Source organism: Falco rusticolus, chromosome 6 (assembly GCF_015220075.1).
Source record: "Falco rusticolus isolate bFalRus1 chromosome 6, bFalRus1.pri, whole genome shotgun sequence".
NCBI lineage: Eukaryota > Metazoa > Chordata > Aves > Falconiformes > Falconidae > Falco > Falco rusticolus.
In genome coordinates, this window is record NC_051192.1 from 83,744,398 (window position 1) to 83,761,268 (window position 16,871).

The 16,871-nt window shown below is 46.5% G+C and overlaps 2 protein-coding genes across 7 annotated transcripts; one reads left to right on the top strand and one right to left on the bottom strand.

Annotated features, from left to right (window-relative positions):
- Positions 1 to 22: 22 nt before the first annotated feature.
- Positions 23 to 12,840, bottom strand: PGM3 (phosphoglucomutase 3). 5 transcript variants are annotated; one of them, XM_037391688.1, is made up of 13 exons: positions 12,779 to 12,840; positions 10,389 to 10,594; positions 9,574 to 9,758; positions 8,983 to 9,050; positions 8,546 to 8,679; positions 8,193 to 8,388; positions 5,578 to 5,735; positions 4,519 to 4,602; positions 3,739 to 3,837; positions 3,284 to 3,400; positions 2,403 to 2,525; positions 1,414 to 1,587; positions 23 to 984 (listed from the first exon to the last, which is right to left on the bottom strand). In XM_037391688.1, exons 2-13 carry the CDS (start codon positions 10,590 to 10,592, stop codon positions 898 to 900), a joined length of 1,629 nt encoding a protein of 542 aa, XP_037247585.1. In that variant the 5' UTR covers positions 10,593 to 10,594; positions 12,779 to 12,840; the 3' UTR covers positions 23 to 897. The 5 variants fall into 5 exon arrangements, with proteins under 5 accessions (XP_037247585.1, XP_037247581.1, XP_037247582.1 ...); XM_037391684.1 differs by lacking the exon at positions 12,779 to 12,840 and adding an exon at positions 12,294 to 12,453; XM_037391685.1 differs by lacking the exon at positions 12,779 to 12,840 and adding an exon at positions 11,474 to 11,521.
- Positions 12,614 to 16,274, top strand: RWDD2A (RWD domain containing 2A). Of its 2 annotated transcripts, none has more exons than XM_037391689.1 (2): positions 12,614 to 12,850; positions 14,738 to 16,274. In XM_037391689.1, exons 1-2 carry the CDS (start codon positions 12,638 to 12,640, stop codon positions 15,413 to 15,415), a joined length of 891 nt encoding a protein of 296 aa, XP_037247586.1. In that variant the 5' UTR covers positions 12,614 to 12,637; the 3' UTR covers positions 15,416 to 16,274. The 2 variants fall into 2 exon arrangements, with proteins under 2 accessions (XP_037247586.1, XP_037247587.1); XM_037391690.1 differs by lacking the exon at positions 12,614 to 12,850 and adding an exon at positions 12,864 to 12,975.
- The last annotated feature ends 597 nt before the right edge of the window (positions 16,275 to 16,871 follow it).

The window sequence follows — 16,871 nt, forward strand, 5'->3', positions numbered from 1 at the left end:
TTGTCTTTTTTTTTTTTTTTTAAATCCACTGAAACTTGTGCTTGTTCAGCAATCTGGAAAATGCCATTATGCCAGAAGTTAATACAGGACTACGATGACAAACATGTCTGTCAGAGGTAGGTACCCTGAACTGAAACATGCAGAAGAGGATACTTGAGTATTGAAAATGTTACATCCTGTTGGCCCAGCCCCTTCACACTTAAGGGGAGCAGTAAGGGCCACAGAAGACAAACTTGTCTTTGTCCCTTCCCTCTTAAAAGTGATTCTAAATACTATTGCTGTAAACTGCTTTCTAAGTGATACTTTGTTATTTGCAAATGCTGTTTTTCATTACATTGTTTCCCCCTTGAACGGAGGTGAACTGAGTCTGAGGACCAGTGACAGCCTCTGCCATATGCTGTTTGCGCACAGATGATGCGCGGCTGTGGGGAGGCAGGGATGATGTTTCTGTAGCAGTGCTGTGGCTGCTGTGAGCACAGTCACAACAGAGCTCGAGTCAAACACAGCTACAGCAAGTGTGCCGAGGGTGTGGGAGCGGGACTTCAGACACAACGTGACAATAACTTCTGAAATAAGTTGGGTGGAGGCAGAATTCCTTCCAGGCATGACCAGGTCAATGACTGTCAAGAAATTAGTCACCTCTAGGTCACTTCAGCTTCAGAAGTTAGACAAACTCGACAGAGGGAAGGAGCGCGGAAACATTCGGCACAAGAGCATCTCATTAAGAGGTAAGTGGCTAACAGAGGTAAAGAATAAACAGAGTAATATTCCACTCAGTTCTGATCAATCCTTGCTACTGTTGGGAAGCGTTGGGTATGTTCACATTAGCAAACAGTAAAGAAAGTAATATTAAAAAAGAAGTCAAGTTCTGAACTTTAACTGCAGTTGTATCATTTGTTATATAGGCTGGGGTGGTGCTCCTTTTCCACCAGCGAGGTGGTAAACAGCCAGGCTTACTTCATGGGCGAGGGCATCTGCGTTCTCCTGTGAAATATTAATAAAAGTTACACTGGTGTCAGCGTGAGAAGGTTCAAGCAAATATGTGATGTTAAGGCAAGTGTTCTGCAGATGCTGTGCTCCCTATATTGCTCTGTCATCCCGAGGTGTTTTGCCCAGGGAGGTGGTGGAATCACTGTTCCTGGAAGTTTAAAAAACACGCAGATGTGGTGCTTAGGGACATGGTTTAGTGGTAGATGTGGCAGTGTTAGGTTAATGGTTGGACTTGGTGCTCTCAAAGGTCTTTTTCAACCTAAATGATTCCATGATTCTATAACATCACTTAGTTTCCCAAATCTAGCCGCCTGTTAAGTGTGGTTAAATGTAAGCACACTTTCCCTCCATCACCCAGTGCTAAGCAGAAGATTGTTTAACATAAACAGATCTACTTAATAGGCATGTTGTTTAAGCGCTGACCTGTGTGTCCGCTTCAGCGTATATTCTAACTACATCTTCTGTTCCTGATGGACGGACAAATGCTCGTGATAGTTTGTACTTCTTTACAAGCGCATCAATTTTATCCTGTAGTCCTGGAGGTGTAACCGCACGCCTTTCTGCATCTGTTGTGTCAATAACTCGCCTGTCTGCAACCTGTAGCATCAGAAACAGCCAATTTATTTGCAACTGAGCTGTATCATGAGAGGAGAATGAAAAAGGTCATGGGTAAGACAGAACTTCAGGTTTTGATGTGTTGCACTGCCTAAATAAGAGCTCAGTTTGGGAGTTCCCTGCTCAACTTAAACACTTTGGGATCCCTGCTCAGCTACTGCTCTGTGTGTATTAACCAATCCTGGACAGGACGTGGCTGCTTGGTTTGGAAAAAGGGTCGGTTCTGAACATGCCACCTTGGTCAGCCTCTGAACTGAAGCCACAGCTGCTCCTAGGAGATCAGAAAGCTTAAACTCCTCTGGTTAATTTACTGCCCAGAGCTCCCTTACTCTGTCTAACAGAATGCTACCATGTGGGAGCCTGTTCTGCTCAAGCTCTTTGCCTAAATATTGGAGAAAATAAAGTAGTAAGAGCTTGAATATTCAAGTTACACAAAGTGGCACAGCAAGAAAAATCCAGTGGCCCAGCAGGCAGGGAAAAAATAGGATTTTTCTAATTTAAAAGTAAAGCAAGAGATAAGTTAAAATTTGAACAGTTCTGGTCAGGTTTTTCCATTTAACAAAGACAGCTGTTATTTCATCATTTGTATAAGTTGTATTTTGATTTTGGTCCAAGTGAGATTCTGGTCCCTTCTCAGGGTGGTTTTGGGGGTTGTTTGGCCTACTTCTGCCTTTTAATGGGGTGTTTCAGCTTTAAAATAAAGCTTTATCTTAGCTTTATCTTAGAAAGGCAAGAGACGGTCACAGCAGCACCCCAAGAGACTGCTGCAACCTGAGCCAGTGTGGTGTGTAACTCACCTCAATTTTGAGCAGCCGGTTTGGAAGGTCCGTGTAAAGAGCGTCCCACTGTTGCACAGTCAAACCTTTCAAAGCCAGGATTGCTTCGATAACCAGCATGTCTGAGATAGCATCACCAACTGTCTGTTAACGGGAAGGGAAAAGACAATGGAGCAGTCAACCGTGAAGAAACGAAGGCACGATTTGATCAGCAAGCTTCCAGATGAAGAAGGTGAAAATGCAGCCAGGCTGACTTCCCTCAGTCTGGGTAGCTGAGGGTGGCTGGCTTGTTTTGAGGGGTGGTGGTCGTTTGCTTTTACTTCCTTACCCCGCTGACCCTGTGGTACAGGGGAGAGCAGCGTAGGTGTACAGCTCTGCCAAGGGCAAGGGCTAGCTCTCACCTCTCTCAAGGAGGACTGGCACCTCACCTTTGTTCTGGGCTCAGGATGCTTAAAGCTAGCCCGTGAAGTATGATTTGGCACTGCCCCAGATGAATAACATCTGTGCAAAGACAGGGCGTCCCAGGGCTGCGTGGACACAGGCACTGGACCACCCCCATCCTCCCATACTGGGTAAGTCAGTGAAAAACATCAGGTGAAAGACTACTTGCTGTTGGATCGTGAACAAGTCACGTCCTGTAACTAGGTGCCCATACTATCTCAGTCCCTTCTCGGGTCCTGAAGCCAAAAGACTGCACCAGATAATATTTTCTCATGAGTAGATGCAGAATGCTTTTATCTTTTTCTAAAGACGACTCTTTCTGCCCTTTTTTATCTTGACCCCCTCTATCGTGGCACCCTCCTTCCTGCTCCAGCAGTCCCTGGCAGTAGCCTGACAGGTACTCACAAACAGGGTTAGCCCCATGACTGCCAACTTAGTGATTTGTTTCTCTCAGTTTTTACCTGGTTAATCAGGTCAATCATGTTTTCAAGCACCTTTGCTGCTTCTCTTTTCTCATCATCTTTCTCTTCTTTTGCCAGTTCTCTTATATTAGTTTCAGCAGCTTTACTAAATAATATCTAGATTAAAAAAAAGGAGAGCTCGTCAAGATCAGCCCGCATCACAAACTGGGATACATGCAGCCATGAGAAAAAAAAAAAAAAAATTACTAATTAAGCCCAAATAACCATCATTAATGTCTCCTACCATGAATTCCCATCCCCACGTAAAACACAGAGAACAGGGTGGCGACACTATGATAAAGACAGAAAGGGGAAAAAAGTCTGTTCTCAAATAAGGAGAGAAAAGTCTTGCTTATAAATGTAAGCAGGGAGTGAAAAGACCTCCTTTCTCTAGGTAACCCAACAATTTTTTTGTACGTATTGGCTGCTGTTATGCATTACATGCTCATACTTACTGTACCGTGTCCGTTTGCCTCAAAATAAACCCCAACATCAAACTCCTGGGCCTTGTGATGCAAGTGTTTCACTCCTGTTTTGACACAGTGCACAGGTACCTGCAGCCCAAGGAGATGCAGAGAATGTACAGTGTTACAGGCTCTCCTCGCTGCACCCAGGCAGGCTGTTACAATCTAACCTGTGTTTCACAGCTACTGCCTCCCCAGAGCTAAAATTATCCACTGTTTCTGCAAACCCGATTACAAAAAGATGATTTAATTTATTCAAGTGGAAGTAAAGGTTGGTTTTTTAAAATAAAAAAACAAAACCTCAAACAAAGAAAAACCTAATTCATTTTACGGCTTCAAGGAGCATACTAGATTTTCTATCCAAACTGAAATAATACTTTAGCTCTATTTCCGTAGCAAACAACATTTAGCCTTGTTGCAGAAAATAAAACAACCAGTCTCGAGGTATCAAGGGACCTTTACCAACTCGCTTCGTTGCAAAGCCATAAAGTCCTCAACTTGTTCCAGAAGTTACAAGGGATTTTGTTTAGCTTTTGTCACACTTAAAAAAAAAAAAACAAAACTAGTAAAAGCAGATCAGAACTTCTTCAGCTTTGCTCTCTTGCATCTGCTCTACCACCAAGAATTTAGTCACTACTGCAGGTTTGAAAGAGTAATTTATTTTTGCCAAGTTTTAAGTTTTCCTAGCAACCGTATATTACAGTACCATTTATTTTTAAAGTAAACAACATTCGCAGAAAACTAACAGGAAAAAAAAAAAGTGGAGAATACCTTCAGTGTTTCCTCAAGGTAGCGTGTTGAACTACCATTGGCGTATGCTGTCTGTACCACTGCCATCCTTAAGGTCTGTCCCACCTGAGCAAACCAAGGTGCAAAGTGCTTTACTGTCCGCGAGGCACAGAGCCAGACAAGTAGGACAAATGGAAGGACAATCAAAATTATTAAACATATGTTCTCCAAACACTTAAAACTCCTGGGCATCAAAGGACGGCAGCAGCTCACAAAGAACTTCTATATGTTTTATACAATACAAATTCTGTTCAAGTCTTTGTATAACATGTTTTTTGTGGCTGGTTTGAAGCAGCTCCCCAGGCTTAGGCTTTTTCAGACTTGGTAAGCTCAGTGCACTGGCCAGGCACGTGGCATTACGTGAGCAGCAAAATCAAAGCTTCCAGTGCAAAGCAAGCAAAGGCTGGTGGCAAGCACAAGTTTTCCTCACTGGCCAGCTTCTCTGCCACAGTGCAAGAAATGAGCTGGTCTCTAAGAAAACAAAACCAGGACACCTTGTCTTGGTTTAGTATCATAGACACCAAGCCTAAGAGGACTTCTGAAAAACAAAAGCTTTTTCTCTCTATCCCCTGTGGGGAAAGGATGCTATGCAGCCATTAGCGGTTTTGGAATGATGACACATAACCCCCTTGACTGTCACAACCAAGTTCTCATGCAAAAGAAATTCCCAACCTTTATAAATCTTTAGAGAAAGGGAGAGGAAAGGACTGCACCCAAAATTAATGGAAGATACAGAAACAAAGAGAATGGAATATCAATACTTTGTACACTGCAACGGGAGAAGTTCTCTCCCACCAAGAAAAAGTTCCAGGTTAAAATGTCAGTGCTCAGATTTTTATTTGGAGTGTGGAAGTCACACCCTTGTAAAAACAACATTTTTGGCCATACCAATGAGGTACAGGACTGATCTCTTTTTAAACTGGGTTCACTTCAGGTCGATGTAGAGAGACCGCATACGTACAAACTAACACAGCTTCCTTAAGGCTATTTTACACTTTACAGATTAAAGTGTCAGCATCCATTTCATACGTTAAGAGTTACCTTGACAAGAAGTTCTTTAAGGAAGATACTAATTAAAGTTGCTATTTTATCTCCATCCAATAGGTGAAAATGGCCAGCTGCATCCTTATAGTAATAAACAATTCTATCTGCATCGCCATCAAATGAGCAGCATCTCTCATTGGGCTTCATGTCTAGCCCTAGTGCACACAGTTACAAACACAAGTTATAGATAGCAAAAAACACAGAACGTTTAAATTAGTCCCAGTGTGGATCTCACGCAGAAATCGGCTCTGTGCAGTCACACACACAAAACTAATGCTCTGAAACAGACATTGCTTTTACTAAGACACTTGCAACAGGGAAACTGTATCGAATGGCAACTGAAAAGTACATATTCAGATCAAAAATATATGTACTAATATAAAAAATGCAGGTTCTCTAATCATGTATTATGCTACGCTTTCTCCCCAGCTGTCCCAGAACTACTGTGTCTAGTCACATCTCTAAATTTCGGAAATAAGCACTGAATGTCAGTTATGGCACAACAGTTAAACAAGTTAAACAACAGTTAAAAAGCCTGCAGCAGAATACCCTCCCCTTTTCTCACGCACCGAGCATACCAAGCCGCATACATCACCCACAGACCAAGCTGAATGGCTTTGCCCCTGCAGCGCAGCAGGGAAAGCCAGTCGCAGAGTGGTACCCAGGGGCCTGCCTGACGTGAGTGGCAGCTGGCTGACCTCGGTTGGACACCCTTACTGCTCCTCTGAGCGGGGCCATGGCATGCTGCACACCCCTGGGTCTGGAAGCAAACCATGCTGGGGCAGAGGAGGGCTCCAGAGCCATGGCACCTGCATTTCCTGGCACACAGCAGGTCCACTGCACACTCTCGGTGTAACACTACTACATACTTCACCCTCCAAGACACATGGGAATTAACTATTTTTCCCTTGCATCAAAAATGCTTTTCTTCAGGAAATATTTCAGGCATGTTTAATTTTATTCCATTCCCACTTGACAGACCTGCACCTCCTTTTCGCTTCCTTTCACACAGGAGACACATTTGCCTAATGCAAGACAAGCACGCACCCTCATGCCTGCAAAGCCACCACTGAAGTGCAATTACAACAGGAGGTGGCACATAAATCCCACCATCGAAAAAAACCAACTCCACTCCAAAGCAACCATCACCAGGATTTCTCAGAGCGGTACAAAAACCATAAAAGTGGATCTGTTGGCTATAAAATACTTCATATTTACTTAGCTTAATAATCGATTTATATAACAATGTAGGTAGCGCATAAGGAGTACCTGCCTCAAAAACATTCCAGGCTGAATGCCAATAAAGCGATAACTAGGAAGAAGTCACAATCTGACACAGCAATGCCACACAAAAATGAACTGCTCTTTTATTAAGGTACATCTGGCTTTTCTTTAAGATGTCAGACACGTTAACCTCAGAACCTGTTTCTCAGAGACTGCAGCTGACCATTCCCTAGGCTAATTTCAGATGCCACCAGGAACACAGCAGGGAGATCCAAAGGACATGCTGCACCCTGCAATCCCTTCTTGGAAAAAAAACATTTTATCACACAAGCAGACAAGGAAAACTGGCCCACCTTGCTGACACCTTGTCCTTCAGAGCACAGGAAACTACAACACAAAACTGGCCTGTGTCTTCTCCTGCGTGCCTACAGCGATAGAGGACAATACATCCCACTGCCATAGAGCTCCCCGAGCTAAAGCATGAGGTAATGGCAACTGCAACATTTAACAGGTCGAGACTCCCTATGACTTTAAACAGGAAGCTGTTGCCACTTAACACTTCAGAGAAACCAAATAATTTACTTCAGTGAATGACTAGGAAATCACGTTTTCTTTTCAGAGCATATCCCCGCACAGAAACGACCAAGGAGTCTCCCCTCAGTCCCAGTCTAAAACCAGGATCCAGATGTGACACAAGCACCCATCCCTGGCAGGGACTGCTGCTGTGCTGCTCCTCCCCTTTCTGCATTTCTCCAGCACGCAAAGCAGCGTGGCAAGAGGGAAACGCCACCATAACTTGGTGTTCAGATTTGGCTAGCAGCTGCAACAGGCTGTCAAACAGAGAACCCTTTCAGCCTCAAATAACCTAATACCCAAACTAGCCTGCTCCCTCAGTTCAAGGATTTCCTTTTATGCACTTTGCAGGAAATTGGTTGAAATTATTTCCTTACTGGTTTATGTCAATCAGTCTGCTGGCACCAAGCTTAATTACACCAGCTCTTCCTCAGGAACCCAGGAAAGTGTCTGCAGCCCCAGCCCACAATGTAAATCCTTCTTGATAACACAAAGGGAAGTAAAATAAATAACAGTAAGCCAGTCTGGACTGATCTTTGGACACCACCAACTTAACATTCAGACTGGATTGTCGCACATACTTCAGCCAGTCAGAGCTACACCGTACTCCTCCAAACAATCTAGACTAACATAAACTAGCGATGCACCAAACCCAGCCGTATAATTCTCTCTTTCCGTTGCACAAGCAGAACCATTCATGCGGTCACTGAGTAATAAACAGAGAGCTCACCTTATCTGAAGGTGATATGCCATTGCTAGACCCTGCGCTTTCAGTTCTGGAGAAGAGATAAAAGGATATAAAACTGGCTACGTACCTCTAGGCGGTTTCTGGTGAACTTTCACAAAATCTGCACCACACAAGTGATTGAGTTTCTCCTTGGTTCCATCGTTATATAGGTGAATTAGCACCTCCTTTGGAAAGTAGGGCTTCATTTCTGATAGTTTCAGGGCTCCTATTCCATTCGCACAGTCAATCTTCAGGTACCTCTGACTCTCTCCAGAGCTGGGAGACTTAGCACAAGGGAAGAAGGGAGCAAGTGAACTCATACCCTAGTGAAACCACACCTAGAGACATGCCGACTTTGAAACTTCAGACCCAAACAGGCTAACAAACAGAGGATACTCATTTTGTACATTTGCATGAAGATGACAACACCTTAGTATTCACCTGTTTTATCAGTTCCGTAAAAGCTTTGGATAGTTTTTCATAATAACCTTCCAGCGTTGCTCTCCCATACTGCCCTTGGGTATTCTGACAGCGGACCATGTAATGCAGCTGTGGTGTTGTGATCAGACCATAATCTAGCATAAAATGAAAGCCACAATATTCAGAAACAGAATACTGAATTAATTCCTCCTTAAAAGTTGTACAGTATTTGCTATTCTACAATAAACAGACAAATGCATGAAATTCTTCAACTTCTCTTATGAAAAGATGAACCCCCTCCCGTCCCCCACCTTGCATTAAAGCCATACAACTACCCTGAAAGATCATAACAAGCAAAAATGGAAATAGTGTCTGGGCTACTGCCATAAGTCTACATAACAGAATTACATTTACATAAAAACTTGAAATCAGACTAGAACTGAAGAACTTTAACATACCATGGTACTGACCGCCTAGAACGAAGATACCATCTATTACTGACTGTGCAAGTTTCTCACTGCTTGGCCTGGAAAACAACAAATACAACTGATAACCTTTGCATAAGACACTTCTGCATGGATTTGGGATGGAAGCACAATGTGGAAGACGACTCCACAAGCTTCCTGCCAGTAGACTTAGATTCAATATGAAGAAAACCATACCTTTTTTCTATTGTAGGTGCCTCCCAATAAAGAAGCTTGAAAGCCACCAGCCCAGAGAATTGCAAAGACAAGTAAACTGCTGAATATATGTGGATGTCACACACTATCCACAAAAAAACCCCAATCACCAACCCCACAATAAAGCATCCTGTTCAGAAACAGTGCTAGGAAGTTCTCATAACTATCAGGGAAGCTAATATAGGAACAGCACTGGAAGAAATTTATTTATTTCTATGATCATAAATTAACAGGTAGCAGACTAGGCATAAAAAAAAAAAAAAAAAGTGCATAATCTGCCTGCAGAAGGCTAAACATCCAAAAGTATGCATGAACAAAATGTTGGCACTTCCATACAAGCAGCATACCTCTACAGCATTTTGTAATTACCTGGTGTCTCTACCAATAAAAAGTGAAGCATCTTCGTGCTGGTTCACTGCTGCTTTTTGGCAGATCTCAGTCATTATTTTCTGTAATTCTCCCTCCTCTGCATTTGCTAGTTGTGTGGCATACTCTTCCCAGGAAGGGTGCAGCATTTCTCCAAGAGGATCAACCAGCTTTACACCATTATCTTCCTTAGAAGAAAAAAGAACACAAGGTAGTAAGCCTAAAAGTAGGAAACAGATGTTTCTAAGAGAGAAAGACAGCCAACACGTGGTTCAATCACATTTCTTCTTCAAACATGGAGCACTTCTGGGAAGCAATCACTTACTGTTTATTTAACCTCCAACAAGCCCAAAAAACTAACGTAAAGAGCACATTAAGTAACCAACACTTCCCCCCTTACAGTTTTGGTATGAAAATTCATTTGACATTAAAACAACATAAGGGGAATTTCTAATAACCTGGAACACTCCACAGTGATTTGTAATTTGTAATTTTGATTTGTAATTGCCGTGTCTCCTTACTTTTAAAACACACAGATTTTGCACAAAGATTCACCTCTTCTCAAGGGCACTCCTAGCTTGCCAACATGACAAATTGTCTACATTGCAGCATTTCCACAGGAGAGAAAAATATGCTTGTGTATACAGGGAAAAGTAACTTCAGACTTGCTGGAGATGGTATTTACGGGGAGCAGGCTAAACATATCCTTTAAGCAGGTCCAAGTGCCTTCAAGGTCTGGTCTCTCAGTACCGTGAAGAGCTTTGATTCCACCGGACTGATCGCATCTACTTTCTTTTTAAAGAAAAGGTTGTTCTTACCTCAGGATTGTGAGATGCTGTAACCATGATGCCAATAGTAGATACCACAGCCTTAGACCGGAGGACGGCCAGCAAGCCCATGCGGAACATGACGTGATCAAGCTGTTCGGCCCTGGCACGAAATCCAGCGGTGCCATAATGAAGAGTAAGTCCGGCGGGTTTAGGATGTAATGCTGAGTATTTTTTAAGGGCTTCAGCATCCATTTCTAGAGAAGGAAGTAACACAGATGCGAGTGAGAAGACCTCAGGTCATTATAATTAGTTTCATATTTCGCACTTTAATTTTTAAGTCCACAGAGATCTTAAAACCATTCCTATCAACCCCCGCGGTGGGAATGCAAGGGGGGGGGCGCTCCATGAAGGAGCCCCTACATGCCCAGCACAGCACTCGATAAACAAAGCCCCACCAGATTTCACCAGATCACGAAGGGATGACGTGATCCAGGTGAGGAGAGCCACGGTTCTCACCCGGCCGGACCCAGGGATCCTAACAAAGTTATCGCACGGGGCTAGCCACTCGCACCGCACGTTAGCCACCCAACGACCCAGCCACGACGCCGGATATTAACTGTTGAGCTCAAAAGCAGCTTGCCCTGCCTCTCGGAGCCCTTGCAGCCGCAGGAAAACCCCAGCGGCGTCACCCGGATGCTTCACTCGGGCGGCGGCTCTGCTAAGGCGCTGCACGGACCCAGGGCGCTGCCAGCGCCACGGCTCCACCCCGCGCCGGGCACCCGAGGGGCCGGCAGCCGCCGGGCCGGGCCGGGCCGGGCCGGGGAGGGACACCCCTAGCGCACGAGCGGCTCCAGCAGCCGCCTCCCTGCGCGGCTGAGGACCGCGGCGCCCGCGCAGCACCGCCCCCCGGGCCCACCGTGCGGGACCGGAGCCCCGACGGACCCCGACGGACCCCGACGGACCCCGACGGACCCCGACGGACCCCGACGGACCCCGACGGACCCCGACGGACCCCGACGGACCCCGACGGACCCCGACGGACCCCGACGGACCCCGACGGACCCCGACGGACCCCGACGGACCCCGACGGACCCCGACGGACCCCGACCCCGGGCGGGGCCGCCCGCGCTCACCCGCCGCCGCGCGCGCCCCTTCCGCCACGGCCGCGGCCACGCCCTCAGGCCGCGCCCGCCCAATGGCAGCGCGCTGGGCGGGGACGCAACCGCCACGTGGCGCCCGCGCCGCGCCCACTCGTGCGCTGGAGCCGGAGCCGGGGCGGCGGCCGCGGGCCCGGCCGTACGGCAGCGTAGCCCCCAGGCGGAGTCCGGAGCTAAGGCGAGGACCGGGCGTGTTCGAGAGCCTGTCGGTGACGGGCTCAGCTCCCGGTGACACCGAGTCTTGCACAATGTCACACACGGGACAGCCCGCCGGGGCTGCCCGCGCACACCAGCGTGGCGCCTCCTGCTGACCGGCTCGGCACGGCGCTGCCGTGTCCGTGGGGCACCGGGCGGTGCCACCCGCCGCGGGGTGCCAGCAGGGCCCGACGTTGTTTTATTCCTCGCCTCAGCGGCGCTTCCGAGCTCCCCGAGGCCGCCCGCCCGCCCGCGCCAGGCCCCGCAGCGGGCGCCGTGCTTCCCGCCAGGCGCTCGGGAGGGGCTGCGCCGAGGGAGCTGAGCTCGGGCGGGAGCCTCAGGCCGGGCCTCGGCCCGCCGGGGTTTACAACGGAGCGGGCGATCGGCGGAGAGCTGCCCGTACCCGCGCCGGCCGCCGCCCTCCGCCTCGGGCGAGTGGCCGCCTGGCCCCGCCGCACCGAGCGCGCGTGCGCGTCCCGTCCCCCCCCCCCCCGCGGCTCGCGCAGCGGCCGTTCGGCGGCGGTCGATGGTGACGCGCCGCTCCCTCGCCTCAGCGGGCCCCGCCGGGCGGGGTGGGGGTGCGCGGCGCGAACAGCCGTACCGGTTCCGCTCCGCTCCGCCCCGGCAGCCCGGGCGGCCCCGGCCGGGCTGCTGACGCGCATGCGCGGCCGGCGCTGGCGGGCGGCGCCGCGTCCCCCGCCCCGGGAGAGCCGTGTGCTCGTTCCGGCTCCCAACGGCCTCGGGGCTCGCCCCCGGCGCCCGGCCGTCCCTCCCGCAGCCTGGCCGTGGAGCGCGGCCGTGGGGGGCTGACGCGTGAGCGCTCCGTACTCGGCCGAGCCTGGTCAGATTCCGCCCTCAGAACTCGGGGCCGCTCCCGGCGGAGGGACCGGCTGCCGGCGAGCCGCGACACCCCGCGTGGGACCAGGCCGCGGGCGGCAGGTGTGTATGGAGGGCGCGGCGGCGGAGGTCACGGTGAAAGAATGCCTGGAGCTCCAGCTGCTGGAGGTGGAAATGCTCCTTTCGATGTTTCCCCAAAAAGGTGAAATAGATCTGGACGAGGGTGCGGTGTCTGGCGTGCGGCGCTACCTGAGACACGCTGAAGGAGCTCTGCCCCCGCAGCTCCGGTATTCGGTCGCGGTTGATGTAGGGGAGGCAAAGGTGAGACCTTCCGCGTAGATGTGCTCATGTATGTTTTCGTTACGGCTTGTGCGCACGCTTAAAAACTCTGCCCCAAAAAAAGGAAGAAACCACCAAATTTCTGTTGGATGTTTCAAAAGCTGACAGTAACAAAAAAGTCTTAGTTTTTGTTATTTATTTATTATTTACATATCTGGCCTGTCTTGGGACAAGAAGGGCTCATAGAGTTGCAGATAGCAATAGACAACTGGCATCAGTGGCACACAACATCCACAAGCACTTGGCTAGGGTTCTGCTTACGTGAGGGTTGTTAGTTTACTAGCTTGCAAAGATGTGTTACAAAGGCAGTGCTCCCTGCATGAGAATACGTACGCTGGACTTAACGTTAATCTAGCAAAACTGTCTTATTAATTCTCCCTTCCAGCCCATGCCACGTGTACTAACATTCATTGATCTGTATCTGAAATACAGTACTGTAAAAATAGCTTCAAATGGCAGAATACTATTAAGAAGAGTCACACAAACACTGAAACAAAATCAGCCTATGAATGGGGAAACAAAACATACAGTATAAGGACTTGCAGTAGTTTATCTGATTGAAGAAAAGGTTATATGTGACCGCTACGTGATGTAAGTACCTTGTGCAGAGAACATGGGTCTGCGTGTATAGTAATGCAGTGACTGAAAACTGAGAACAAACTCAACCTAGAAGCCATTTTCTTCAGAATAAGGATAATTAAGCATTACAGCAATTTACTGGGTAACAAGGTGGCCTCATGATTATTTGGAAACTGAGGTATAAGCTTAGGTATCTTCCTAAAATGCAATCTTTCACCAGCCTTCAGAGAAGTTTTATGAACTGTGCAGGATAGGCTTATGCAGGAAGAACTTTTTTTTTTTTTTTTTCCCATGTCGCTTTGTCAAGGAAGTTGGAAACATCATTAGTCATTTCACAATTAACTTCTTTCTGCAGGACTAATCATATGACTGTATATTGTAGTGAACGTCCCCTAATGGTATACAGGAGCCTCAAGCACTGAGGACACATGAATCCTCTCCTGCTGTTGGACCAGAGGCAGGGTTCCATTTCCAAAGAACTGTTTGGTGTTCTTTGGAAAAGGTGCTCCATTTGAAAACACTGTAGGAATAATCAAGAGAAATTCAACAGCCCAGGATTTATAGGAGATTACGATAGATAATCTAGAGGTTTCCCTCACCTAAAATGCACATAAATCCTTTTTTCCCCTCTAATCCTGAGAATGCTTCCTCTGTTAGGGTGAATGCTTGCTTAAAATAATAATAATACTGCATAGAATCATAGAATGGTTTGAGTTGGAAGGGACCTTAAAGATCATCTAGTTCCAACCCCCCTGCCATGTGCCTCTGTATACAGTATATAATCATATACGCAATCATAAACACTGTTTCATATAACTCCTGGCCTTGTTTTCCTGGGGTGGATCCAGCAACTGTGCCAAATTCATTGATCAGATGTGCATTTGGCAAGAGACAAGGCTCTCTAAAGCCACTTGCCCCTTGACTCCGGCAAACTCTTAGTTTATCGCTGTAGCAACACGGAGCACTTACTGATAACACACACTAGAAATATCCCTGGAAGGTAACTGCATACCTTCTTTGAAGCCACAGAGCTATTTCTAACAGCAGAAGAGAACAACCTTGATAACATTAGCCATGCTGGGAAAAGTTAGAGCACAGTGCAGCAAAAGAAAAGGAGCAGACAAAAGAATGAGTTATGGGGACAGAAGGAAAGTGGAAGTAGTTCTAGTCTTCAGGATGTTGCAATCTTAATTACATCTCATTATTTGCCTTTGACATCCAAGAAAAATCTACCATGTCTTTCAGTAGTTGCAGAATTCATTTTCTTTCTGTGTGTCTCCTGTTCTTAAGGTAAAAGTGGATTTGCAAGTACAGCTGCCTCATATGTATCCACATGTAGCTCCTCAGCTTTTTGCAAGATCAGACGCACTGCACAGACAGCAACAGTCGCAGCTCAACACTCGTCTCGCTTCTCACATCAGCTCTTTGGATTCAGGTGAGCTGCATATATATGAAGCTGTGCAATGGGTTAAAGACAACAGCCTGCCTTACCTGGAAAACAGTAAGATCTCTTCTGAAAGCGCTTCAAAAGAAGTCGTAGTTAAAGGAACATTGCATCGCATGTGGATCTACAGCCATCATATATATAGGCAGGAACTGAGGAAAAAGATTTTTGACTGTGCAAAGACGTTAAATCTGACAGGCTTCTGCCTAACAGGGAAACCTGGCGTCATCTGTGTGGAGGGGCTCCAGGAAAACTGTGAAGAGTTCTGGCGTGTTATTAGGTATCCCAACTGGAAGCATATTTCGTGCAAGCATGTGGAGAATATAGAAACAGAGGGAAGCATTGATAATCTTCGTCTCTTTCATGCTTTTGAAGACCTACAGTTTCAGGCACATGGTGATTATGGCCTGAGGAATGACTATCACATGGATCTTGGCCAGTTCTTAGAATTCCTGAAACAACATCAGAGCGGACACATTTTTCAGATTTTATTCGGTGTCGAAGGCAAACTTTCAGACAAGTAAGAAACTGTGTAAGGAGTTTTGGACAGCAGGAGGTGATGCTAACATTGAAATATTGCGCCTTATAGCTACTGTGAAAAGGGAAACTGTTTAACATGTGAGAAGAAAAGTTCAAGTAGTTAATCTTAGCTTCTGTTCTGAATTGCCACATTTTTGAGAGATATTTACTTTCTGAGACCCTAAAATTGGCATTTGTCACTATGAGCCACGGCTCCAAGTGCTTGCAAGGTGATAAACATCCCACACATATGCTGAATTACACACTTCTGTCTCCTTACCTGTTCCGTGCTGTGCAGACCTGTAAGTTAACTTCTGTGTACAGCTGTGGGATACCAAAGTGGCTGCAGTCACAGATTAACATGGTTTCCAATACAGAAGCACACCCAGCTCGGGGAAATCTCACTGCTACATTCATGCAGTGTCTTTTACTGCTTCACAAAGCATCTGCTCTCACTTCATTCAAGTAATCCATGAAATGCAAAGGCTTGTGTCCAACCACAGGGCCAAGCTTTGCTTTTAAATAAAGGGTGGGGGGAAACAGAAAGAAGCCCACGTCACCGCATCCCTTGCATGCTTTGGGTAAATTCTATCACCAATACCACCATTTTCACAGTCCTCTTTCCTGTGATCTGATTATGGTTTGGTTATGTTAATAGTAGTTTTTCAGCTGCTCAGCTCATGGCATTTTATATTTACATTGTTAGGCCAAACACCTTGGAAATGAAAATGTGTAGGATGAGACAAAGTTTAGTGTTTCCTCTGTTTTCCCCCTACATTACAAAAGGAAATATATGTACAATATAGGAAAATGAAAATATAGATACATTATGCATTAAATAAAAATACACATAACTTTACCAATCTTTCCTGTGTCAAATTAATACCGAGAGACAATTTTCTAGCAACCTGTAACAGGAAATTATGTTAATGGCTCACTAGGCAGTGCTTTTCTACAGGGCAGTACGCTGGGTGTGTATTTAGATAGTGAATTGCAATTCAGTCTTCCAATCTAGAATGGATTATCATATTTAAATGTCACCAGTGTAATACGTAGATGAAGAATGCTACTGAGAAGTCCCCAGTAGCTTACTGCCTTCCACTTCGTCACTGAGCACCATAATGTGAAAACTGCTAGTGAGCAATAAAAGCAGACTTACTGTTGAGCTGTTCACATCTAAAACCCAGGCTATTTTGACAGCAGCTATTTCAAGACCGTATTTCAGTACACTCAGGTAACAACTACAAAAATAACAGGTATTACTCTATTTCAAGTAACACACAAGGAAATGTTTGAATACTTTTCCCATAATAGCGATATATTGAAATACAGAGGATGGCAGTGTGTCTGGTTGCTCAGTGATGAGGAATATATGCTCCTTCGCTGTGGTAGGTGTCTTGTTTGTATGATCACAATTTTGGCCAAAAGCACAGTAAAGCACAGGTTCCCGTTACACAGTGA

Excerpts from the sequence above, each read along its gene's own strand:
- PGM3 (XM_037391684.1), bottom strand. The coding sequence starts at position 12,354 with ATGCGCGTCAGCAGCCCGGCCGGGGCCGCCCGGGCTGCCGGGGCGGAG. Across the intron at positions 9,051-9,573 it reads TTTATTGGTAGAGACACCAG|GCCAAGCAGTGAGAAACTTG; the intron begins GTAATTACAAAA and ends GTTGTTTTCCAG. Across the intron at positions 3,401-3,738 it reads AGGCAAACGGACACGGTACA|ATATTATTTAGTAAAGCTGC; the intron begins GTAAGTATGAGC and ends TTTTTAATCTAG.
- RWDD2A (XM_037391689.1), top strand. The coding sequence starts at position 12,638 with ATGGAGGGCGCGGCGGCGGAGGTCACGGTGAAAGAATGCCTGGAGCTC. Across the intron at positions 12,851-14,737 it reads TTGATGTAGGGGAGGCAAAG|GTAAAAGTGGATTTGCAAGT; the intron begins GTGAGACCTTCC and ends CCTGTTCTTAAG.